This window comes from Cricetulus griseus, chromosome 2, assembly GCF_003668045.3.
Source record: "Cricetulus griseus strain 17A/GY chromosome 2, alternate assembly CriGri-PICRH-1.0, whole genome shotgun sequence".
Taxonomy (NCBI): Eukaryota; Metazoa; Chordata; class Mammalia; order Rodentia; family Cricetidae; genus Cricetulus; species Cricetulus griseus.
In genome coordinates this window covers 237,202,017-237,227,840 of record NC_048595.1, presented here as the reverse complement: position 1 = coordinate 237,227,840, position 25,824 = coordinate 237,202,017, and the positions used below count along the sequence as shown (strand labels likewise).

Sequence of the window (25,824 nt, the reverse complement as noted above, 5' to 3'; positions counted from 1 at the left end):
GATACTTCTCAGGCAACAAAGAGATTTTCCTCTTTAATTTTTCTGTTTGGAGTAAATTAGAATAGAGAATTCCCATGTTCAGAAGCCATGCTGATACTCTTTGTCCATGCTATTCTATGAGTTTTAGGACCCCAGTCATCTAAATATGTGCATTCTTGTACTTAATAGACTTTATGTGTAGCTTTGCCTTGATAACATTGACAACGGTAGGAGGCAGTTGTGTTCCACTCAGGCATGTGTCCTGACAGATGGAGAAAACCTTTTCCTGTTGATTTTCAGCATTCCTACTCTGCAAGACTTCAAGCTCTTCTTGGCTACTGGGAAATTAAAAGTTGGCGATTCAGCCTTTAATTTTGATCCATCTGCTCAAACTAATGAGACTTCTCATTTGTAAGCTTCTCTTTGTGTTGCCAAATGCAAGTACAGCATTATCATTCCTGTTAATAATTCCCTCCTCCTGTGTAACTTGCAGAATGAGAAAATAATTGATGCCTTAATTCTGTTGAGATTTTCTTCTTATACAAACTTTGTTAAAATAGTAGGAAGACAAATTAGGAACTTAGTGCAAGTATGTTTAATAGGTGAACTTTTCTTTCTTTCTTTTTCTTTTTTTTTTTTTCTTTTTTTGGTTTTTCAAGACAGGGTTTCTCTGTGGCTTTGGAGGCTGTCCTGGAACTCACTCTGTAGACCAGGCTGGTCTTGAACTCACAGAGATCCGCCTGCCTCTGCTTCCCAAGTGCTGGGATTAAAGGCGTGTGCCACCACTTTTCATATCAAACTTTCAAAAGAAAACCAGATCCTTAGTAGCTTCTTATCCAAAAACCTACCTCCCATTCGATGGAGGAAAACATTTGGTTAGAGAGGACCCAAGAACTTCAACCTTGTTGAACTAAACACCAATCTTTAGTTATACTATATGTGTATCTTATTTTCTTTTCCTTATTGTTTACAATGTTTTTATTTCAAGTTTGAAAAATCCCTTATATTGACTAATATCTAGATGAATTTTTTGTCTGAAGGAAATGACTGGAGGGGTGGGGTTATATTTGTGTGTGTGTGTGTTCGTGCAGGTGTTGTTTGTGTGCCTGTGACCACAGAGGCTGACATCAGGTGACTTTCTCAGTTGTTCTCCACAGTATTTTTTGAGACCTTGAGTTACAGATTTGGCTAGTCTTCCTGTGCAGGGATCAAGACATTACTGTAGCTGTATTTTCTTGTCCCGCCCGGTCCAGCCACTCCAGCCACAAATGAATACAGACTTATATAAATTATAAAACTGTTGACCAAATGGCTACGGCTTCTTACCGCCTAGCTCTGTCTTAATTATTAACCCATAACTACTAATCTATCTATTTCTACTTGGCCTTATCTTACTGGGTAACTCCCGGTGCGTCCTATCCTCCCAGTCCCTCCATGGTGTCTCCTTCCGGTGCCTCTCTGCCTACCTTTCCCAGAACTCTCCTCATCTCCTACTCCTGCCTGTCTTCCTGCCTCTACTGGCTTTTGGCCAAACATTGTTCTATTCATCAACCATTATGAGAAACATATACAGAAGCACATCCCCCATCACATTACTGCCTATCCAAAGCTGGGATTATAGGAATATGCAGCCATACCTGGCTTTTTATCAGAAAAAGATAAAAAGATCAGAGATCAGAACTTAGGCAGACTCTCCTTCTGTTCCACTTACTGAGCTAACTCTTGAGTCCTTGTTTCTTAACTTTGGTTCTCAAGTTTATTCATATACATCAAAACAAGTTCTGTTACGCTAACTTTCATAATGGAAATTAGCAATGACTGTTTTACCTATGAAATTTTTTATTCTCTATATGCAAACATCTCATTATTGGTAACTTTTTGCCACATCAAATTCATTTCAAATGACTTACTTGTGTGTGCTTTTGAATGCGTCTTTTTTTGTTCCCTATGACTTTATGAGGTATATCTTAAAAGCATATATAGGTAAGAGTCTTAAAGATACGTTTCCATTGTGAGTATGAATATTAAAGATATCTCTCCTTCATCTTTACTACAAAAGAGGACACTTAAAAAGTAAGTCTAGTTTTGGACTGTAGGCAAGTCTGAAGAAAGCATCTCCTAACCCTCTACTCCTGAACTCCAGCCCATATCCAGTTCTGTGTAGTCTTACACAAAATTGAAATTTGCTTTAAAGGTTTTAGTATTATGGAATTTGTATTTTTCTCTGTATTTGCATTACAGTCACTTCTTAGAGTATTTTATTTTCTGTCTTAGGCAAGCAATATATAAAATAGTTTATGATTTATTACATATATGTCTCTTAAATAAGTGTTATTCTTGTCTAAAATTAAGGCGGACAAGGGATTGAGATTATTTGTTTCTCCATTACAGAATTAAGTTAGCAGTCACTTACATAGACTTTTATGGTGAAGACCTTGGAAGCACATTAGCTTTCCATTTGGGTCAAATGCCATTCTATTGGGTCAAATGTGGTTTAGAGTTGAGTTCAATGTTTATCTAATATGAAGGTTAAGAGAATATCATCACCATAAAAGAAATTTCTATTGTGTTATGAAAATGTATTTTAACAATTATACTTTAATTATAAATATATTAGTTACATTTTTAGTACTTGGCTCTTAAAGAAAATAGTGATTTTTTTTTTCCTAGTATGGTCCATTACTATACTAGCTCTGTCAGCACTGAAATGTTTGTTTTTGATACTGAGAAATGCATGAGTTCAGCTGAGGTAACTGGAAGAACAGGATCCACTTTACTAATTCTCTGGATAGAGAGTACTACTATACATTCACTCGTCATTATGCATTCCTTCCTTTGTGGTATGACAAATAAGTCACTTTATTCCTATCCTAGAAAAATGTGTGAAAACCCTTTTATTGACATAAACTTCCAAACTGAAGTTATATGCAGTGTTCAGAGGAGCTTCTTTGTGAAGGGTTTCACAGAGAAATGATAAATTAATGTCCTCTCATGTTTTAGTTTTGAGTACTTTTACATTTCCTTATGCTTTGCACAATTATTTGAAGTAACTCTCGGTATTCAAAACTGAGGTGAGTGTAGAATTGATTTTTGGAATGAAAAGAGTATCTGGATCAGTGGTGATTGTTGTCTGTTTTCTATGCTACCTGGCTGATAAAAACAAGCAAGAAACCCTGGTAACAAGCACTACCACATGTGCCTGATCTGAAAAATAGTCACTTATGCTGTTTAAGGCATTCTGCTTTTTAGTGTTCCAGTGACCAATGCTGGAAATGATTACCGTTTTTTTCCCATAAATCCTATGCATTACTAAAATGTGGGGGGTGGTTTGTTGTTTTCTATCTGCAAAATTTCCTGGTGACCATGAAAATAAGGGATTATGTAAAGGTCTTGTTTGTTTTGAGATAGTTTCTCTTGTAGCTCAGACTGTCTTTGTTTTTGTTGTTGTTGTTGTTGTTGTTTTGTTTTGTTTTGTTGGTTTTTCGAGGCGGGGTTTCTCTGTGGCTTTGGAGACTGTCCTGGAACTAGCCATTATATTATGTACATTACTTTTATTATTTCACCTAGCCCTTTGTTTCAGAAATCTTAAATTATATCATTTTTCTGAAATTAAGATATCATCTGACATAGCTACTTTATGTGTACCACAAGTTAGCTTATGTTAATATCTAGTTCTTTTATTCCCACTTATTAAGCTCTTGAGTAACTTTTGAACCTTTTTTATAGTTTAAAGAGAAAATCTTCACTTTTATAAAATATAGTTTACAGGAATACGCTATTGTAATCTTGAAATTTTATGTACAGCAATTTCTTTAATAGACACGCAGTGTCCTCATTTTCAGAGAGAATGCTTCCTATGATGGGGAGTACTAGTGTTAGATAACCTTAGGTGCTGACATGGTTGTCTGATGATCAATACCGTGTCATAATAAGCACATTGACCTCTGGCCTCTGAAGGCACACAAGTACATACACACATACACCAACATGCATGCACACATTCAGGCAATTCTCACGCACATACAATGAAAAGAAAACGGAGAAAAAACCTCCAATGATTAGTACCGTACCCCCACATACACTTGTATATTTCTGAATGTGTCAGAAGATAACTGAATACTCCTGGGCAAGGTAATGTAAAAGCCTAAAATCAGTGTGGGAAATCTTTCTCAATTGCTTTCAGTCTTTTTCTTTTAGAGGCAGGGTCTCAGTCAAGCCCTGTGTGTGACTGGAGAAATTCTCCAAGAAAGATGTACATCCCCGAGAAAGATGTAAGCACTGATGACAAAATTCCTATCTTTACCAGCCTCACTACTGATAGCAATTGGTAACTCTTTTTACACTTTGGCTACCACAGTTTTACTGGCCAGTCGTTGAGAATTACACTTCCTCAGTATGTTTGGCCATGCCATTTAATTTTCTATGTACTTTGGTTTGGTTTGGTTTTTGTTGTGGTGGTTTTTTTGTTTTGTTTTGGTTTAGTTTGGTTTTGGTTTTTGGAGACAAGGTTTCTCAGTGTTAACAGTCCTAACTGTCCTGGAACTTGCTTTGTATATCAGGCTGGCCTGGAAATCACAACAGATCTGCCTGCCTCTGCCTTCCAAGAGCTGGGATTAAAGGTGTGCCTCACCATCGCCAGGCTCTTTATATCTATTTTAAGTTTTAAATCCCCTTTGTAGCTGTTTCTACCTGTTACTTAAACAACTTATTGGTATATGTAGTAAGTTCATTTACACTATAAGCATTGTTCACCACATTGCCATTGAAATCTCTGAATAGAATTATACAATGTTAATAGCATAGCTAAGTATAAGATTTTGTGTCCTGATGGCATAATTATACTCATTTTTCTCAAAATTCAAAAGTAGCTAAATATTTAAGCATTAATTAACTATTTCCAGTTTCTTTGTCTTTACCTAGAGTTTTGACCTTTTATAGTCACAGTACCATTTTGAGTAAAAAGGGATGAAAACAAATTACAATTAATTTTGTAAATAATGTTCCTTTTTGAGAGAATAACATAACCCTACATCTATTTCCACTTTACTGCATATGATGGATAAATGCATTAGTCAGCTGCCTGGGGTTTTTTGTTCCAAGCAGATAGAAAGTTTAGGAAGTCAAAAAGAGGCTTTTCCAAGGCTAGCCTTTAACAGGTTTTGGTTTAAATTTATTATTTGAGAAAATCATAGTGACTATTATCTAAGAGCAAAAAGGAATGTGTTCAAAGAAATCTTAGGAATATATTGTGTTTCATTATTTTCTTGAAATCAGAACATCTTTTATTGTGTTCAGATACAATGGGCTTCCAAGGCTGTTGTAGAAATGAAATTGTTATCATCTAGCTCTCTGATGAATTATGTTTCCATAATTAATGGAATAGTTGGTTTTTCTTAATTTGTTCTACACAATAGATAACCTATTGGGAGCTGTCAGTAACAAAGCAGATGAAATCTGGCTGTTTTGGAGGTTAGTAAAACATTTTTCTATTTGATACTGTTTTATAATATTTAAAAAAAAGGCTTCATTCTGTTTATTATCCTTTACTGTGCAATGAATTAAATAAGCCCAAGTTTATACTATGGCAACAAATCAAAAGCTATTTTAGTTTGAATCTTAATTTTCAAATTTTAGTTAATTTGACATCCTTTATAAAGTCATAGGTACTTAGAAAATTTAGAGCGTGGGTTTTGTTCTTGTTTTTGTTTGGTTTCATTGCACTTTTATGTTTGTTTTTCAAGTGCTAAGAACTTTTTACTTTTTGTCTCTAGACTCCTTCACATATGTGGAATAATGTATTTATCCTTTTATGTCCTGTTTACTTCCTCATGAATTAACATATATAATAACTTCTGGCATATAGACAATGTTTGGTTGACCTGTTTATGTTTGATGGATACTAGTATTGTTTATACCTCTTAGCCATTCTTGAGGAAACTCTGTGAGCCTTTGCATACACAAATCCTTTGGGATCTTTATTTTTAGTTCTTTTCATATTTACCTAGGAGGGAAATGCAGTTCGTTGCAATTCTGTTTAATATATCAAGTAATACAGAAATTTTTGACTAAGAATGGTGCCAGTTTATATTTTCTATCATAGTGTGAGAGTTTTCATGGCACACCTGTTTCAACAGAACAGTGCCATTAGATCAGACTTGAAAACATGACTCTGTCCCCATCTCTGTAAAAGTATGGCGTTTCAGTTGCTCCGAAGTGGGTTTTGATCTCATCTCCAACCCCATGGAATAATGATGTAAAGCATGTTTTTGCAGCTTATTGGCCATTTGTGCTGTATACCTTCCTGCCAGAAATATTCTTTTCAATTTCTTTAAGCCCAATTGAGTTTTCATCTTGGTGAATTGATGTTGTGTTGAGCTTAGTTTCTCATGTTGGAGATATATGTTACTAGAATTTTCCAGTATTGCTGCTTATTGCTTTCAATACCTGGTTCATTAAATGGATTCTTTGAAAAGTTACCATTTCATTCTTTGTGACCAGCAATCTATCTCATATATTAGTATTTTGTGACTTAGCACATAAGGTGCCATAGTTAAGTTTCCACCAGCTGTCTTCAGGGTTTCCGCTGGCTTCCTAACTTGTCACTCCTTTAATTCTAATATATGTGAGAGACAGCTTCTTTCTCCCAGTTCTCGAATTGTAACTTCATAGAGTCAGAGTCTTACTTTGTTTGAAAAGAGCGTTTTAATCCATTTTTAAACTTGTCTTAGTTGGGGTTATTACTGCTATGATTAAATACCATGACCAAAAGCAGCTCAGAGAAGAGTAAGTTTATTTGGCATATGCTTCCATATTACTATTCACTGAAGGAGAGGACCTCAAACAGGGCAGGAACCTGGAGGATGGAGCTGATGCAGAGACCAAGGAGGGGAACTGCTTACTGGCTCCCCATGTCTTGCTTAGCCTGCTTTCTTACAGAACCAGGGTGGTCCCACCCACAAAGGGCTGACCCATTCCAGATCAATTGCTAATTAAGAAAATGTTCCTGCCCAGCCCTGGTTATGAAAACCTTTATTAATCACAGCACTTGGGAGGCAGAGGCAGGTGGATCTCTGAGTTCAAGGCCAGGCTGGTCTACAGAGCAAGTTCCAGGACAGGCTCCGAAGCCACAGACAAACCTTGTCTCAATTTAAAAAATAAGAACGAAGAGAAGGAAGGAAGGAAGGTGGGAAGGAAGAAGAGAGAAAAGAAAAGAAAATGTTCTCCATGCTTGCCTGCTGACTGAACTTAGGGAAACATTTTCTCAGTTGAGGTTCATTCTCTAGGATGACTCTAGCTTCCATCAAGCTGAAATAAAGCTAGCCAGTGGAAAACTAGTGACCATATTTTGCTGATAGGGGCCACTTCAGGCTGACTTATCTGTCCTTTTGACATGTCCACATAAATCATTCATCTTTCATTTATTTTCTTTGTACAATAGGATCATCTTCTTCTTTTTTAAAATTGACCTTTTCTTCAAGATAAAACTCTTTTAAAGGATTTGTTTATTTTTGTTTAATGTGCATAATTGTTTTCTTTTGTGCATGTATGTGTATTACATGCATGTATGGTACCTGTGGAGTTCCTTAGAGGGTGTCAGATCCCTGAAACTGGAATTGCAGATAGATGGTTGTAACCTGCTATGTGGTTGCTGGAAATAGTGCCTGGATCCTCTGGAAGAGCAGCCAGGGCTCTTAACTACTGAATCTACTCTCCAGTCCCCTAAATATTTTCAAGATAGATTCTTAGAAAGGAGTAAAACATTAAAAATGATTACTTGATTATTTTTATGCAAAAATACCTTCAAAACATGGAGAGGCATGAGATTGTTGTTTTTTTTTAACATTGTATCCAAAAAGAAATAAAGTTTTGAACAGTACCTTCTCATCAGAAGAGTTTCTTCCATAACTAAATTTTAGAATTTTTCAAGGATCTCAGAGATGCCAGCACCAGGATTGGTGCCTCTGCTCTGCTAAAGTGGAGAGTAGGGAAGCTGCTCCATTTCAAGGAGAGAAAACAGATTTTTATCTATCCAGTACATTTCAAGTTCTTTGCTACTTTGTTGTTTTGCTTTTCATTTGTGATTTATTTTGGTTTTTGTGTATTGAGCTGCAGCAAAAGATTGTTGGGGAATGAATTCCACAAGCAAAACTATTTGAAAACTGTGTAGATACAACAGGACAGTTGCATATAGAACCATAAAGCCTTTATGACAGTATTTATAAGATCTGTGCAAACTGAAGACAAAGTAAACCTATGTGTGGAGCTGGGGAGGTGGGCATGATGGACTCATGTAGCTAGAGGTCTGTTGGCAATTGATATGTATTGGGAGAAGACAAAATAGACTTCTTTAAGGTTGCGCCCCCTGCTTAGTCAACCATCTTCCAGGGAAGGCTCTACTCCCAAGAATATTTGTGCAGCACATACTCAGTGTTAAAGAACATGAGGTCAGGTGGATGGAGAGGTAGGATGAATCTGGGCAGAGTCAAGAGAGATATGAATACTGTCAAACTGTATTGTATGAAATTCTCAATTAACAAAAGTTTTAAAGGTATTGACTGGTTTAACTGGTATAGGGTTATTAGTTTGTGTCCTTTGGTGGTACCATGTGGATTATCAGTTGAACTTTTCTTATAAAGCTAGGATTTTATATTCTTTATCTAAAAAACACCAAGCTGGTGATGGTGGGAGGACCCACACACAAAACATTTATTAATGGAACATTACCATGCTATTTTGTGACTGAATCTGTTAAAGCAAGTTTATCAGACAATATTTGTAGACTGGAAAGTAAAGCCACTTCAGACCTCAGGAAGCTTTGTAACTGAGACCAGAACTAAATTCTTTTCACTTTATTCCTTTGCAATGTTTTTCCCATTGCAAAACTCAACTTTTTTTGTTTGTTTGTTTTCTACTTCTTTAATACAATTCTCAAAAAAATTCTGACATATCTTAGAGGATAATTAAGCAGTTTAGAAGTTCTTTGAAACTTAAAAAAATATTTTTCTGAAGAAATATGTTTGGTTGATGAAAATGATTTCTAATAGAAGAATTATTATGTTATCTATTTATTCAGCACACCTGGTTTTTGGTGTGCTGGCAAATAATTATGCAAAAGTTCCTCCTCTGAAGTATTTGCTTTCTTTCCTTACTATTTCTATTAAGAAAATGGAAAAGTGAGTCTGAAAACCATGGTGCCCAGGGCTATAAATGCTGGGAAGCCAGGGCAGAGGGCACTCAGTCCACACTGCACCTCTCTGCGGCCTGAACACTCCACACTTCCTCATCTGTAAAGTAAAGCAAGAAAGAAAAGGCGAAACTCACCTTTTCTTTTTTTTTTTGTTGTTTTTGTTTGTTTGTTTGTTTGTTTTTCGAGGCAGGGTTTCTCTGTGTAGCTTTGGAGCCTCTCCTGGCACTTGCTCTGGAGACCAGGCTGGCCTCGAACTCACAGAGATCCGCCTGCCTCTGCCTCCCGAGTGTTGGGATTAAAGGCATGAGCCACCAACACCCAGCTCAAAACTCACCTTTACATTTAAGCCTGTATTGTTTTGAAAAGAGAAGAGAGAATTCAGATAATATGCTTACAAAAATACAATTGAAAAATCTATGGCACTAGAAAAGATCTGTAGCATTGCTATAATGTTAAGTGACAAACATTTTTAATATAAAAAATTATAAAAGTGTATGATCTTTCATGTCAAAATTTTAACTTAAAACATGGATTCCATTATAGGCCTTTTACTTTGTAAGGTGTGTAAGAGTGTCTCTCTCTCTCTCTCTCTGTGTGTGTGTGTGTGTGTGTGTGTGTGTGTGTGTGTGTGTGTGTGTGTGTACATACGTGTCTATCCATGGAATCCAGAAGAAGGCATCAGATCCCCTGGAACTATAGTTATAGGAAGTTGTAAGCTACCCAAAGTGGGTGCTAGGAACTGATCCTGGGAATAGAAACTTTGTTAACCATTGAACCATCTTTCCCTCCCTGTTATATATGCCTTTAAAATTTTCCAGTTCTTGCTTGAATTTAAAGAGAGTGTCTTGCTTGAATGCCTACTTCTGCATTTAGAGAACTAAACTCACCAGTGACAGACTGAAAACCATCATCAGGAGAACAGCTCTGAGAGTTGCTTTCAGGATAATGCACACTAGAGAGTTCAAACACTGGAAGTGAAATTCATTTCCTGTTGCCTCCAAGAACAATATCAGTATTGGTACCAGTGAGTGGAACCTGTAGACGGAACCTATGGAAAATGCTAAACATTTCCCTACACATACATGTAACACTACATTTTGAATGCCAAGCTTCTTCCTAGTACATAGAACCTGTTACTTAATATTGTGTCTCTAAAGCAGCCTTGCAAAGTAACTACTCTTACCCATATTGCAAAGCTTGTGACTAGTAAACTTGCCCAAGTTGATGTAGCATTAAAATGTTAAGTCATAGTTGAAATATACTATGCTTCTTCATCAGTTAATAGAAAAAGCAACTGTTGAAGTTGCTTAGATGAATCTCAAATAAAAATTAGGCAAATATTTTCAAAAATGTTTCTTCATTAAATTTGTAAATTAGTTATGAACAATTAAATTTAACATTCTTTTTTCCTTTTTTATTTAAATTAGAAACAAGCTTGTTTTACATGTCAATCCCAGTTCCCTCTCCCTACCCTCCTCCCAGCCCCCCATCAACCCCCTATCCATACATCCCCTTTCTGCTCCCCAGGGAAGGTGAGGCTTTCCATGGGGGTCTTCAAAGTCTGTCACATTATTTGGAGCAGGGACTAGAACCTCCCCCGTTTGTCTAGCCTGGAGAGCATCCTTCTATGTGGAGTGGGCTCCTAAAGTCCATTTGTGTACTAAGGATAAACAGCAGAGGCCCCAAACCAACATCCTCTTTCAGGGGGTCTGGATCAGTCCTATGCTGATTTCCCAGCTATCCTTGATTATTCCAATTTTTGCTGATGACTTTGGAGCCAACTATGAGACAGAATTGGCCATGCACCAGTCTATGGAGAGCAACATTCATAGACTCCAAACACTGGTTAATGATACCATTATCACGAGACTGCAGCTAGAGAAAGAAATTGAATCCCTCAAAGTGGAACTCTTGTTCATGAAGAAGAACCATAAGGAGGAATTCAAATGACTGGAATCTCAGGTTGCCAGTTCTGGATTGACAGTTGAAACAGATGCCCCTAGATTGCAGGATATCAGCAAGATCATGGCAGAGATCTGGGCTTATTATGAGGAGCTGTCTCAGAAGAACCAGGAGGAACTGCAAAATTACTGATCCCAGAAGATTAAGGAGAGCACCATAGCAATCGCCACCTAGTCTGCTGAAATCACAGACAGAGACCACACTCTTAGATCATAGACACACCTTCCAGGCCCTGTAGATTGACCTAGACTCCATGAAAAAGCAGAAGGTCAACTTGGAGAACATTCATGGGGATCTAGGGGCCTGATACAGTAGGCAGATGAAGTAGCTCAGTTAGGTCTTTCTCCACCTGAAGTCAGAGCTGGCACAAACCTAGGCAGAGAGGCAGTGTCAAATCCAGTAATACAACAGACCTTGGAATACAAAACCTTGCTGATTATCAAAGTCAAGCATTAGGCTGATATTGCCACTTAATGCTGCCTTCTGGACAATGGAGAAGACTTGAGTCTCTATTCACTGAGCTACAGCAAGTCAATGCAAACTGTCCAGAGGACAAGCACCTGCAAAGTCGTGGGTGGCAAAGTGGTGGCCCAGACCTGTGACACTAGAGTTTTTAAGTACTAAGGCTAAAAAGGAGGGTACCCCTGGGACTAAGTGACCAATAAAAGTTGAGAGGCCACTGAATAAAATAATAATAATGGCTAATAATAATAATAAATAAATAAACCAGAGTAACCAGCCTTAAAAAGTATGTTTATATAGACCCAAACCTCATAATGACTTCTGTTGAAGCCTCTAGACAGAACATACTTCTAAGAAAACAGAGTATATTTACTGAATAAGACATGAGGGGTTCATTAATAAAAAGAAATTGTCACTTTAAATTGTAGCTAATAATTCTCTTGGCTGCAGTAAAAACTTATATGTTGATAAGTCATACCAAAATTATGTAATAATTGAGTCATGTTTTGATTTTCGTTATATTCTGTGTTCAGTTACTTTTTCATAATAGGGTGTTTGAATCCTGGCAAATGGAAATGTGGTCATATTATAAAATGCTTGCTAATAAGAAAAGCCATCTTGAGGCTACACTAATTAAATAAGATATTGGTACTTTGTATGTATTCATAGGTAGAAATGGACATTATATTTTCAACAACTGCTGGATTTGGGTTAACTTTTTCCTGTTAACTCACAATGCTGATTTTCTTTCTTCTGAACTCATGGGGAGAGATTTTTCTTCCCCTCTCTGAGGTAATTCTGAATTGCTCTAGATATTGTGCTTATCTTTTTGTTGGTACCCTGAAAGACTATTAGATATTAAATTATTTCTGGTATTTCAGTTTTGTGAAGGGTTATTAGGAGATGTTTTTCCAGTGTGAATTTTAATCACCACCACAAAGGGTCTATTTCCATTACCAAAACATTCAAGGTAATCAAATTTAAAACAGGAAGAGGTTATTATTGGCTTGTGATTTTAGTATATATTTGGTAGGCATGCTTTTTTTTTTTTTTTTTTTTTAGTTTGGTAGGAATGGCTGTTTCTGATGCTATGATAAGCAGAAGAGCATCTTAGTGAGGAGTAGATAGTAAATCAAAGGTGTTTACCTCATGTTGGCTGGGAAGTGAGAGACCAGAGTCCTGCTTTCCCTTGTTTGGGTATGCTCTGCCTGTGACCTAACAACTCCTTTGACCTGACCTTTCACAGTGTTATTTACCATGCAGTAGTAACTCTGTGGCCTTTGGGGAATGTTGAAGGTCTAAGCTATAGCACTCCTACCGCAGATCCCTAAGGAATGTTTAACCATTTCAGAATTGCTCAAAAGTGCATGTCAAATTTTTCCTACTACTTCTAAACCGCAGCCATGCATACTTGTAAAAATGAAAGAAAAATAAGTTATAACTCAGGAATGTAATCACAATAAACATTCCCATATGAAAAGTAGAGAATGGAAAAATAAGGAGAGATGAGACTATGATACAAATCATATCAATTTTTCATATAGACAGATGGTTCTTCTCAATTTTATATAATGTGAATAAAAGTAAAATGGATCATATTTTCAAGACAGAGTTGTACAAGCTGTGCTCTAAGTTTCATAAATGCACTCATTAGCATGGAAATCAGTTTCATAGATCTATAATGAATAAGCCATGTTGCTAAATTTTACTTTGCCTTTATCCTGTATTTTTTTAAATGTTGACTACTTCGGAAATTGTAGGTTTTCTTTTGATACTTTAATAATCATTTCTGTGTAATGATTTCTAAGCTAGTATTAAGTTTTAATGCAAAGAATTGAAATGTTAAATAACCTGATTTCCATTATTTTAGGTCATGGTATTTGTACATGCTCGTAATGCCACCGTAAGGACAGCCATGTCTCTAATAGAAAGAGCAAAAAATAATGGTCAGATCTCCTACTTTCTACCTACCGAAGGACCAGAGTATGGACATGCATTAAAACAGGTGAGTACCAGTGACCTGAAGAGCACAGGAACAAATGCACATGATGTGCCTGCTACACAGATCTCAATAGAAGATCTACAGTTGTAGATTCTAACAAGTTAAGTTTACATATGTATTAACTTTTGTGACTTAATCTTTTTAAATGTTTTTTAAGTTAACATATAAAGGGTTTCCTTGGGATATTTTCATATATGTTCTTTGTTCTTACTCATCCCCTTCAACTAAAGTTTTTTTTTAAAGACAGAGTCTCCTTTACTGATCTTCTAAAGAATCTAAATGAATGATAAAGCCACTTATAATTTCCATGGACAGATATAACTCAACTGTTTATTTCTCATAAAATTAAGTGAACATCTATTGTGTTTATTATTCTTAAAATTGATAAATTAGAATTTTTAAATTTAGTTTTAGCTTCTAAAGTAACTATTGCCAAAAATAGCCTAACTAAACAAGAAATCTTTAAGAACATAAAAGGATCCTGAGAACAAAGTCGCACTACTCCTGGTGTGTACAAAGGACTTTTAAATCACAGGGTCACTTGCATCCTTGTTAGGAAAGCAAAGCCTTGGGCTTCCAGAAAAGAATCTGCATATCACCCAGATTCCTGGGAGATTTTGTGCTTAATACAGTTTCAAAATCACTGCTCTTAAGTAATTTGAATAGCAACAGTATCTTGTGATTTTTTTTAGTTGATATTATTTAAATATTTCAATTCAGTAACAGTTTTAATCAAGATTAGGCAAACTCTGGCCTTGTGGTCAAACATGTCCCTGATGCTTGAAGACTTTTGAGGCACAGCCAGTACTATTACTTTATTGCTTAAGGCTTTTCTCTTGTGCTACAAGAGACTGAGTTGTTATAATAGAGACAGCAAAATACTTTTGTTCCCTTAGCTAGACTTGTGTCCTGACCTGAACTTAAATCTATAAAAATAATTTTTTTTTATAAAGTGATTACTTCCAAATGTATTTGTGACAAGATTTAAGGGACTATTTGCTTAATGGCTATAAGCTCACATACCTGATACTATCTGTGCATTTTTATATGCCTTAGTCAGGGTTCTCTATATGAACAGAACTAATAGATTTTAATGTGTGTGTGTGTGTGTGTGTGTGTGTGTGTAAAGAGAGAAAGCGGGGGGGGGGGGGGAGAGAGAGAGAGAGAGAGAGAGAGAGAGAGATTTATTAGAATGACTTGCAGAACTAATAGAATGAATCTCTGTAGGAAGGGTGTTTATTAGAATGGCTTATAGGCTGTGGTCTAGCTAGCAGCGGAAAGCCCAAAAATCCAATAGTTGTTCTGTCCATGAGCCTGGATGTCTCAGATGGTCTTCAGTATACACTGGAATCCCCAAGAAGTAGGCTTTAGTGCCAGTGAAGCAATGGACATTTTAGTGAGAGCAGGCAACAAAAAGAGAGCCAGCTTCCTTCTGCCATGTTCTTTTTATAGACTGGCAGCTAGAAGTGTGGCCCAGATTAAAGTATATCTTCCTACCTCAAAAGATATGGATTAGAAATGGGTCTTCCCACTTAAGATGATTTAATTCAGACAAAAAAAAAAAATTTCTCATAGGTGTACCCAGCAGCTTGGGTTTTAGTTAATTCCAGATGTACTCATGGTGACAACTAAGCCATTCCACTTAGTGAGCATGTCTCACCTTTATTTTCTTAGTGAACATATTTCACACATACTGCCTTAGACATATTCACATGCACTATCTTGGTGAACATATTATTTAACAAGAACTGCCTTAGTCGGTGATAGGTGATATTTTGTCATTCTGCCCACACTGTGGATTTCACTTTTGTCTTTTAAAGTTTTCAATTCCAACTCAGATCACCTAATACCATTTGTTTTGAACATAAGATCGATTGTCTTTTCCATTTTGAGTCACACAAGGTAGTCCTTTTATCTCTTTATAAAATATCCTATTATATAGCATTTATTTTGTAGTTTCTGTTTTTTCAAGTTATTTGTCAATCATTAATTTGTAAGAATCCTTGAAAAGTCAACTTCCATGGGTCTTGTTTTATTTCTTTGGAAATAAAAATCAACTCTATGGTGTTTAAAAGCCAAGACTTGAGCTACTCTAGCCTTCTGGTTACTTCCTGCCTCTCAGTCCTCACAGCTGCTTCTCTTACAGATAATTTACACTGACTATTTAATTGTTATAATACTGTTCAGCATTTATGAAGTGCTTCCTAGTGCTACACATTCTTTTACTGCCTTTAATTCTATCAAGTCTTCATGCCATAATAAAGGAGGCTTGTATTGTTCCTATCTTTTGAAATGGCATGTGTGGAAGAAATTCTTATACACCATTAAATACTCTCATAGCATGTAGTTAGTTATTCCCAGATGCCTGTTCATTCATGTAAGTAGATACAGGTGAGTAGATGTGCAAATCCCTAGTCATTTTTTATCATACCTTTAAATATTTTTGATGCCTAATAATTTTACACTGTCCCAGTTGTTAATGGATATTTTTTTGCAAGAATAAATGCTTTTATTCGTTATTTCTTTTAAAGGAATATTGTCCTGGAGCATTATCCAGCATACCTCTGTTCCTTGCCCTTCATGTATTTGTCAGGTGGCAGGTGCCCTAAAATTACTTTTCTATACCTTTGGTCCTATTTTCACTTTAATTTTTTCATTTGACTGATATCATTATACCAAATTTTAAAGATTCTTATTCCCTGAAGCTGGGAACATACTTTCCTAGTGACTCATGTGCCCTCCGGTCTTTGTTCCTCCTCTCTCTCGCTCCCTCCCTGACTGGTCCCACTCCCCTTACATCTCTCCTTTGCCACAATGATTCCTTAACCATTAGTTTTCTTGTAGTTCATGACTTACCTAGAAAGGCACTTTTTAAAAATTCATTTAGGACCTGGGCATAATGGCACACATCTTTATTCCCAGAACTCAGGATGCAGAGGCAGGGTTAAGGACACCCTGATCTACATAGTGAGTTCCAGGACATCCCAGACTGCATAGACAGACACTGTCTCAAAAAACAAACAAAAAAGTAATTTAGTTTATATGTATGGACTTTCTTTCTTTATGTGTATCTCTGTACCACCTTCATGGAGTGCCTGCAGAGGCCAGAAGAAGGTGGCGGGTACCCTGAAATAGTTACAGATGCTTAAAATCTACCATGTGCATGCAGAGTATTAAACCTGGGTCCTCTGGATGAGCAGTAGTACTTTTAGTTGCTGAGCTGTCTCTTTAGCTCCTTAAAAGTACTTCCTACTGGTTTATTTTATCTATTTCAGTGTAAATCGTGTTCTCTTTGGTTATAAAGAGCTGGAGCCAGCCCTTCCTCTACCTTATAACAGGTCACCTCTGCACCTGAAACCACACCCAAAGGGTGTGACCATCACTACAAGTTCACTGGCAAAGCAAGATGCCACTATAAGCTTTAATAAATCATAAATATTATATCGTCACCCACTTCTATACAGAGTTTCTCTTATGGTCACTGATCTGAGTCCAGCTTTTTTGTTTTGTTTTTGTACATATACCATATTCTTCGGGTTTACTATTGCTGTGAAGAAACACCATGATCATGGCCACTCCTCTAAAGAAAACATTCAATTGAGGGTAGCTCACTTAAAGTTTTAGAGGCTCGGTCCATTATAATCATGAAGGGGAGCATGATAGCCTGCAGGCAGATGGAGTGACAGGAAGTTTTATTTCAAACCATCACAGCTTACCAAACATTTCTTTTAGTTGAAAATGTCCCATCATTTGAAAAACCCTAAAAAATATGCTAGCTAGAAATTTGTTGTGAACAAATTAGGATAACAGGCACCTGAACGCTAATTTAAAGGATAATTTTATGACTTTATTTAATCTCTTTCTACCAATAAATTACTTGTTTTCTTAGTCTTCGGTGAAGTAATGGCAACTGGAGTTGACTGAACTTTATCACAAGCTGCTTGAGAGTATTAATGGCTTTATTTACGTTTGTTTTTTGCATCTTCATTCATGTGTCACTGTGGCCACATAATATTAGAATTTCTTTTCATTTCTGATTAGTAAAAATTGTAGACTATAAAGTAGCTCCCTTTATCGGAGTCTTTACTTTATGCATATGCAAAATATTATCTTCTCAGATGGTTTCCTCAGCCAAGTATCAATGTCCTGCTTTGGTGATGCCAGTTAATACAGTAATTCTGCTGCTCATTACAACCATGTAGAAAGGTATCAAAGGGGGGCGGTTCTTTCTTTTAATACTTTTAAGGATAAAGTTACAAAAAATTACTTTAAAAAAAATCACTGACTGCTTAGGTGGGGTTTTGGAAGCTTGGCAGTAATCCCAAATAGAATAAGGCTTTGAATCTAAGTCAATCTGGATTTTAATTTAACTCACCCACTCTAGCATAGCCTTTAAATCTCACTGAGCATTACATACAATGGAAAAAGAATTTATATCTCGAGTTTTGTGTTTAAAATGAAGTAATAGTATTATTTCACCCAATATAAAATGAATGTGTTGAAAGAAATGAAGAACGATATAATCACTTAAAAGGGTGATGCATGCAATAGGACCTAAATTAAAAGACAAAGCCACAAAAACAATCAACTGTAAAGCAGTAAGCAAGTGGGCAAATATTAGTAGCAGCTGTAACGGAGAATCTGTACTGATATGTGCACTTGCTAATTCAGTAACAAACCAAACATGACATTCCTAGCAAGAGAATGAGAAAAGCAGCAATAAAACAGACTTACAAGCTTTGGAAGGAAAAATGATGCTAGATATTTTCTTTTATCTCCAGTAAAATGACTTGGCAAATTAAGAACATTTGCCACTCTTGCAGAAGACCAGAGTTTGGTCCCCGGTACCTATTTTAGGTTGTTCATAACCACCTGTAACTCTTGTTCCTGGAGGACCCAATACCTCTTCTGGAGTCCTCCAGCATCTAGACACAAACATGTATAATCAAATTAAAATAAAAATAAAAACTTTATATATGGATGAAGATAATTTGAAGATTTGACATACTCAGATTTTCTGAATAACTGACAGATTCAGTGTTTTGAAATTAGTTCTAGTATATTTTATGTGTATTATTTTAGTATATTCTTTCTTTTATGTTTTATATATAACCTTTAAGTCTAACATCCTAAACGTGGGGGTTTTCCAGAGATAAAGCATTAATCTGCACCAAGGTTTTTATTTCACATTCACCATAAGGAATCATACAGGCTTTACATGTTTACAGTTGTTGAGGGTTTTTTTTTTTTTTGACTTTTATTTTAATTTGAATTACAACCAAGATTGAATTACATGACAATCCCAGTTCCCTTCTCCCTCCCTTCCTCCCCTACCATCCCCCCTAACTAAAACCCTACCTATCACATATCCTTTCTTCTAATCTACACCTGACTCAAACTTTCTGCTCCCTCATGACCTCTGCATTCTTCCTTTTCTTCCCTTCTCATTCTGGTAGCTCCCTCCCTCCTCTTCCCATGTTCTCAATTTGCTCAGGGGATGGTAACCCTTTCCCCTTCCCCAGGGGACAAAGTTTGTCTCTTTTAGGGTCTTCCTTGTTTACTAGTTTTGTTGAGGGTTTTTTAAAGGAAAGTATGGACAACTATTCTCTTAAGATTTACTTTAAGCCGAGAGTTGGTGGCACACGTCTTTAATCCCAGCACTCGGGAGGCAGAGGCAGGTGGATCTCTGTGAGTTCGAGGCCAGCCTGGTCTCTAGAGTGAGTGCCAGGATAGGCTCCAAAGCTACACAGAGAAACCCTGTCTCGAAAAAACAAAACAACAACAACAACAAAAAAAGATTTACTTAAAAGGAATAATGACTTTAGGGGTTAAAGAAATGATTCTGTGGTTAAGCATGGTTCCCAGTACCCAAATGGTGGTTTGCAAACATTTGCAACTCCAGGTCCAGGGGATTTATGCCTTCCCCTGGTCTTTTGGTGCATCAGGCATGCACATGGGACATATACATATATGCAATCAAAAGACTCATACATATAAAATAAATAAACAATAGAAGATAGTAACTGTTTTATACTGTATTAAAAAATGTTTAATTTTACGTAAATTAACACCAACTGCAACTGTGTTGGTCACCTTTCAAGTATTGCTGTAAGTGATAAGAGACTGACATGGGTGGGATTTTTGCACTTGTAACACTGGTAATTTCACATAGAAGTTAGAAATAAATTACTATATGTTTAGATATCAAACAAAATGTGGTAAATGACATTTTAAGAAACAGTAAGCAATTCATTGCAAACATGAGAAGCAGATTAAGCTACTAGTTTTGGATTTCCAGTAGATGGGCAGTAAGAGTAAAAGACATTCCAAGGAGAAGAAAGAGACCACAGGTAATAGAAAATGCCTGTGAGAGTATTTGGAGATAGGTGTTCTTTTCTCCTTGAAGTATAAAGTTTGTAGAAAAGTAGCATTATAGATTTGGTCAGAATATGGAGGTTAAATTCTGTTTCAGCCTTTAGACTTTCTATGTCTGCAGTGTGGTACATTGAAGATTGTTAAAGGACCAGATTATACAAGAATTGGGTGCTGAAAAAGTAGGGTTCATTTCCATGTAGGTAGGTAAATTCCTGTGACTTTGGTATTCATTTCATTGTACTCTATCATGGCTCACTTCTAGTAAGTGAGATTCCTTTGCAAAAATCTTAGAAGGTACCTTTGTATTTCTTTTATTAATTACTATTGTTACAACTTTTGTACCTGCTCTTTAAAACACATTTTAGAAGCTAGTATGTTTTTTTTTATAAATTTATTCATATTATCCAGGATTTGTGATACTTAAGAAAAGTAATAGTTGCAAAGTCTAGAGCTACCACTAGACCTTTTTAAGAATTAGTCACCATGGCATAAATCAGCAAAGAAGTCACAATTGTCAGTGCAAGTACCTGTACTAGTCTTGAAAACACAGAGGACCAAGAATGTATGGTACTTTATAATCTTAAACCTTCATGTAACCAAGATCTTTTTTCTGCTTCTACTCCATATAATACAAAATGATTTTTTGTGCTGGTTAATTTTTTTTTTTTTTTTTTGCTTTAACTGTCAATGGAAATGTTCTTAGAAAGAAAAAGTGCCTCTGGGGTCTTTTGTTATGAGTGACAAATGATTACATGATCAACTATGTAATTGATTTGAATAATAGTTTAATAAATATTAAAGGGAATACGGTGCCAAGAAAAAATACATTTGAGGCATCTAACCTAGAGAATGGTTTGTCACTGAGAAGGTGACATTTAAATCATGATGTGTCAGTTGGGTGGTCAAAGCGAAAAACAGCAAATGCTATTTAATGAAAAAGCCCTTACATCAGGAAGATAGCACACTCAAGAAAATGGAAGAAATTGAGTCAAAGGGACTGAAATGTAAGTACAGATTGGGAGTGGCCAGTGGTAGCTTTATGTAGGAGTCTGGTGTTGGACACAATGACTAAATCATAAAGTCTTTGAGCAGTGTGGAACAAACAGACTTAATATCTTCAGTGCAGGAAGTTAAGGTAAAAACAGAAGAATGGAGCAGCAACACCAGTTTGTAGAACAGATCACAGGATAGGAAGACATGATAACAGAAGATGGGAAGACCAATTACAGATGGCAATTCATTGGGGGAGTACTCAAAAAATATTGCTGAGTTTTGGTTAATGGAATGTGCCAAAGTAAGGAAGAAAGATCTAGAAATTTCAAAATTCTAAAGGATGTGTACACAGGATGTGATACCACAATCCCAGCACATGGCAGGCTTAGGCCACAGAATTCTGAGTTTAAAACCAGCTTGATCTTGTTTCCGTAAAACAAAACATGAACTTACACGTTGGCTGAATAGTTGAGTCATAAAAGAAAAAGGCTAGACAGGGAGGAAGGAATTAGATCAGAGGGAAACAGGTAAATCATGAATTTCATCACTGTCTTTGAGATGTCTGTGGTATTTACTTAGATTAGCATCTGGATGCATATTTGAGTTTTGTATATCAAAAGAGTGTTCTTGTTTGGAAATGAGAATGTGGTGGTTTGGATGAAAAGGGAGTGACTGTTAGGAAGTGTGGCCTTCTTGGAATGGGTGTGGCCTTCTTGGAGGAAGTATGTCACAGGACCTGGGTGCTGAGGTTTCAGAAGCTCAAGCCAGGCCCAGTGACATTCTTTCTTCCTGCTGCCCACCAGTGCAGATATAGAACTCTCAGCTGCCTCTCCAGCATCATACATGCCTTTGTGCCTCCATGTTGCCCACCATTACTATAATGGACTAAATATTTGAAATGTAAGCCAGGGCTAATTAATTTTTTTTCTTTAAAAGAGTTGCCATGCACATGGTATCTCTTCACAGGGAAACCATAGAATTGGCTTTTACAGGCAAAAGAGCCTAGGACCAAGTCTTGGGAGACTAATTTTTGAATAGATAAAGGATATGACCAAAAAAAAAAAGTTGAGCCTCAGACATGTTAGGAGGAATGCAGGGGAGTATAGTAGGACAGAGGTCAGTAAGGGAAAGTAGCCTCAAGTAAGACATGATCATCTATCTACATTGTGTGTTCTTATTAGATCAGGTAATAAGGACTGCAAAATGTAACAAGGCAGAAGATGCTTATACATTTATTTAAAAGCCTTATTGGTCCCATTTGGAAAAACAAAAATAGATTTAGTTGCCTGGTGAGTGTAGTAATAAAACATTCATGTATAGCAATCAATTTTGAAGTCTTTTTTTTTTTATTGTAAGAAGAAAATGGATAGTGTATATAAAATAGGAACTAATATCCCCAAAACATAGATAGCCTCATTTGTTTTCAGGGCAAAAGTGATATGCCACTATTCTGTGGTGACTCTTCAGGAGAGGCTGAGCAGATTCTGCAGTTGGTTAATTATGCATGTGAGAAAGGAGAGAAAGTGAATGGTCTAAATATCTAGACAGGTCAAGAGGCAATAGGATCCAAAGGATAAGTGGATTTCCCTTCAGCATAAAGAAGGGTCCTTGTGTTAGAATGAAAGAGAAGTTGAAAAAGTAATATTATGAAGCAAATGAGTTTCTGGTATTTAAATTATATATCCTGGGAAAATTGCTGTCCAATAAATGCATTCATCATGTAGTAAATTCATTTAAAACTTTGGTGAATCATCCCATATTACCCTCTAGGGAATATGTTCCTCAAACAGCTACTTCCTTTTATGTAACCTTGCTAACACTAGACAGTGTCAAGGTTTCAGGATAATAATAAATTAATAGAAAAATTTATTATTGTTATTATTATTATTTTACATTTATCTAGCATGGAAGAACAAGAATAATTTGCTAGAGACTGTTCTTTCCTTTCACCATGTGGTTTTATCCCACCATGTGGATAAAACTCAAGTCATCAGTCTTGGTGGCAAGAGCCTTTACCTGCTGAGTCTTCTCGCCAGCCCTTCTCTTTACGTTCTTTTTTTTTTTCTTTTGTTATTCTTATATTAAATATTACATCCTGATGGCAGTTTCTCCCCACTTCTCCCTCTCTTCTTCCCCAGATCCATAACCTCTCTGTCTCCCCTCAGAAAAGAGCAAGCCTCCCAGAGATATCAACCAGGCATTTCTTAATATGCTACAATAAGTCCAAACACATATTATCACATCAAGGCTGGACCAGGCAACACAGTAGGAGGAAAAGGATCCCATAAGTAGGCAAGAGAGCAACCACCCCTGCTTCCACTTGTAGGTATTGTTCAAGAACACCAAGCTCCAAAGCCATACCATATATTTAGGGGACCTAGGTCAGACCTCTGCAGGCTCCCTGATCTCTGCAAGCCCCCATGCATCTCAGTCAGTTAGTTCTGTTGGTCTTGTTCTTCTAGAGCCCTTGATCCCTCTGGTTCTTTCCAATCCTTCCTTCCCTTCCTCTGCAAGACTCTCTGAGCTTCACCTAATATTTGGCTGTGGGAATCTTCATCTGCTCCCAACAGTTGCTGCATGAAGTCTATCTGGTCTCTTTAATGAGGACTCTACTAAGCTCTAGGCCTAGAATACTCTGTAGGTAGGACAAGCTATAGGTCAAAGTTTTTGTAACTGGGTTGGCATTCCATTCCCTCCACTTGAGGCCTTGCCTGGTTACAGAAGATGGTTGGTTCAGACTCCCATGTCCCCCATTACAAGGAGTCTTTGCTAGGGTTACTCTTGTAAATTCCATGGAGTTCCCATTGCATTAGGTTTCCACTTCCTACAGAAAAGCCCCTCCCCCCTTCCAGTCGTTATGTTGTGAGACGTGGTCTCACATGCTGATCTCCAACTCTGTGTAATGAAAAATAACTGAATTTATGATTCCCCCACCTCCACCACAAGAGTGTTGCAATCTCAGAAGGTGTCATCATGCCTGGCTTGGGGTAGAACTAGTGTTTCCCATGTGCTAGGGAAGCACTCAACATCTGAGCTACATCCCTGCTTCTGTTACTTTATTATTATTGGCGTCATTTCTTTTACATATGATTGAAAGTGAACATTTTCTTTAGATTCTTCATGTGCTCTATCTGCTGTATATTAAATTGCATGTAATATCAGATATTTTATAGACTTTTTTCTAGTCTTTGATTTTATTTTTTTTTCTCTTGAGCATTTTTCCACATAGAAAGTCTTTCAATATGTGATCTTTCAACATATGTATCATATATAAAGAGCATACCTGCTTCCTCCATGATTTTGCCAGGCCTTTTAAAAGTTTGTTTCACTATTTAATCCTTGATCTCTCTGAAAATTACTGCAGTTATCCCATAATTCTTCCTAAATAATCCCTGGGTTATTCCCTGTTGGTTTTAAGATTTAATATAGATATGCTCAATGGTGAGTTCACTCTTGTAGGACTGACTACAGGGTAGAGTGAACTAACATATGTTGCTGTTAGAGCTATGAATTCATTATGTAATTTTAGAAAGCAAATTGGCAACTTTAAATAAAATTAAAAACAATATTTACTTTTCAATTTAGTTTTTTTTTTAATTCTTGGGAATATGTTCCAGAACAAGAAAAGCAAAATGCATAATATTATGTTACCTCCTTGGTAGCATAAATATTGGATACATATATCTACAGAAATGGAATGTTTTGTGTATTTTTTCCAGGTATGTCACAAAGTGCTGTCTAGACATAAAGAGTGGAAAACAAAATAGATAGATGATAGACAGACGGACAGACAGATGGATGGATAGATGACCCCAGGCTTATTTTAAGATAATTGTCATTGCATGTGAACCAATAAAAGGGACCCCCCGCCTCCGCTGCAGCAGGAGGTGTTGAGTCAGCACCTTGCTGCCTGGAGAGAATTCTTAAGTGCTGAGTTATATCCTGTGTCATCAATGTTAACTATGAGCTTCATCACAGGATTCTACATTGATAGCAACCACATCTGGTTATTCCAGTGCAGGCATCCACATGTATGTGGGCCTCAGCATTAGCAGACAGCCATCCTGCATTACAGTTGTGCTGCTCTAGTTCTGAGTGCCTGCTTTGGATGTTACAGAAGTGGAGCAGGTCAAGTGGCCTCACTCTTACTTGGCTTCTGAAGGAACTCTGGTTACCAAATACTCTAGTCTGTTATTCATACAAGCAGCTTCAAGAAACTAACAATAGTATTGCAGCTCTAAACAGAAAGCAATGTGATAGTACATTGATAGCAGGTATAGTACATTTACTACTTGGCATCTCTGTGACCAGTACATACCTGACAGAAATAACTGGTGGGAGGAAAGATATATTTCAGCTCAGTTTCAAGGAGTTGTATCCCATCTTAATAGGGAATGCATCACAGAGTTCAGGCCAACAGGAGTGTGTAACAGAAATATTGCATAGCAGTGGCCTGAACTCAGGGGCCAAGCTATTGATCTTAAAAGATCCAACCAACCACAATGACTCCAACTTGGCAGAAGGCTCCACCTCCTAAAGGCTCCATATCCTTCAATAGTGTCAATGGATTTTGTCCAAGCATTCTGAACATGGCCTTTAGCAGACATTGTAAATTCAGAACATAAATATGTAATTACTCATAAAATGTGCCATGTTTTCTACAGGCTAATTGTACGGCACAAAGATAAATAAGAGTGCATCGCCATTGAAACATGAAGAGGATTCTGTTTTTAGGTGGTCTGTTTGATTGGGACATTTAAATGTACAAGTTGTCATTTATTTTGTTGGCCACTAGATGGTGCAGTTTACTAATTTATTATACTCAACCTAATTGAAGTTGAGTTAATAAAGTGATATTTTCTTT

General features: G+C 36.7%; 1 protein-coding gene and 1 pseudogene across 3 annotated transcripts in view; both read left to right on the top strand.

Moving 5' to 3' along the window:
* Ascc3 (activating signal cointegrator 1 complex subunit 3) overlaps window positions 1-25,824 on the top strand; it is a 321,774-nt gene that overhangs the window by 133,133 nt on the left and 162,817 nt on the right. For all 3 annotated transcript variants that reach the window (XM_027402943.2, XM_027402942.2, XM_027402944.2), the window contains one exon: window positions 13,461-13,595. In XM_027402943.2, the coding sequence (XP_027258744.1) occupies window positions 13,461-13,595 (135 nt within the window). The remainder of the gene's footprint in view (window positions 1-13,460; window positions 13,596-25,824) is intronic.
* On the top strand, window positions 9,372-12,253 carry LOC113834357 (annotated as a pseudogene).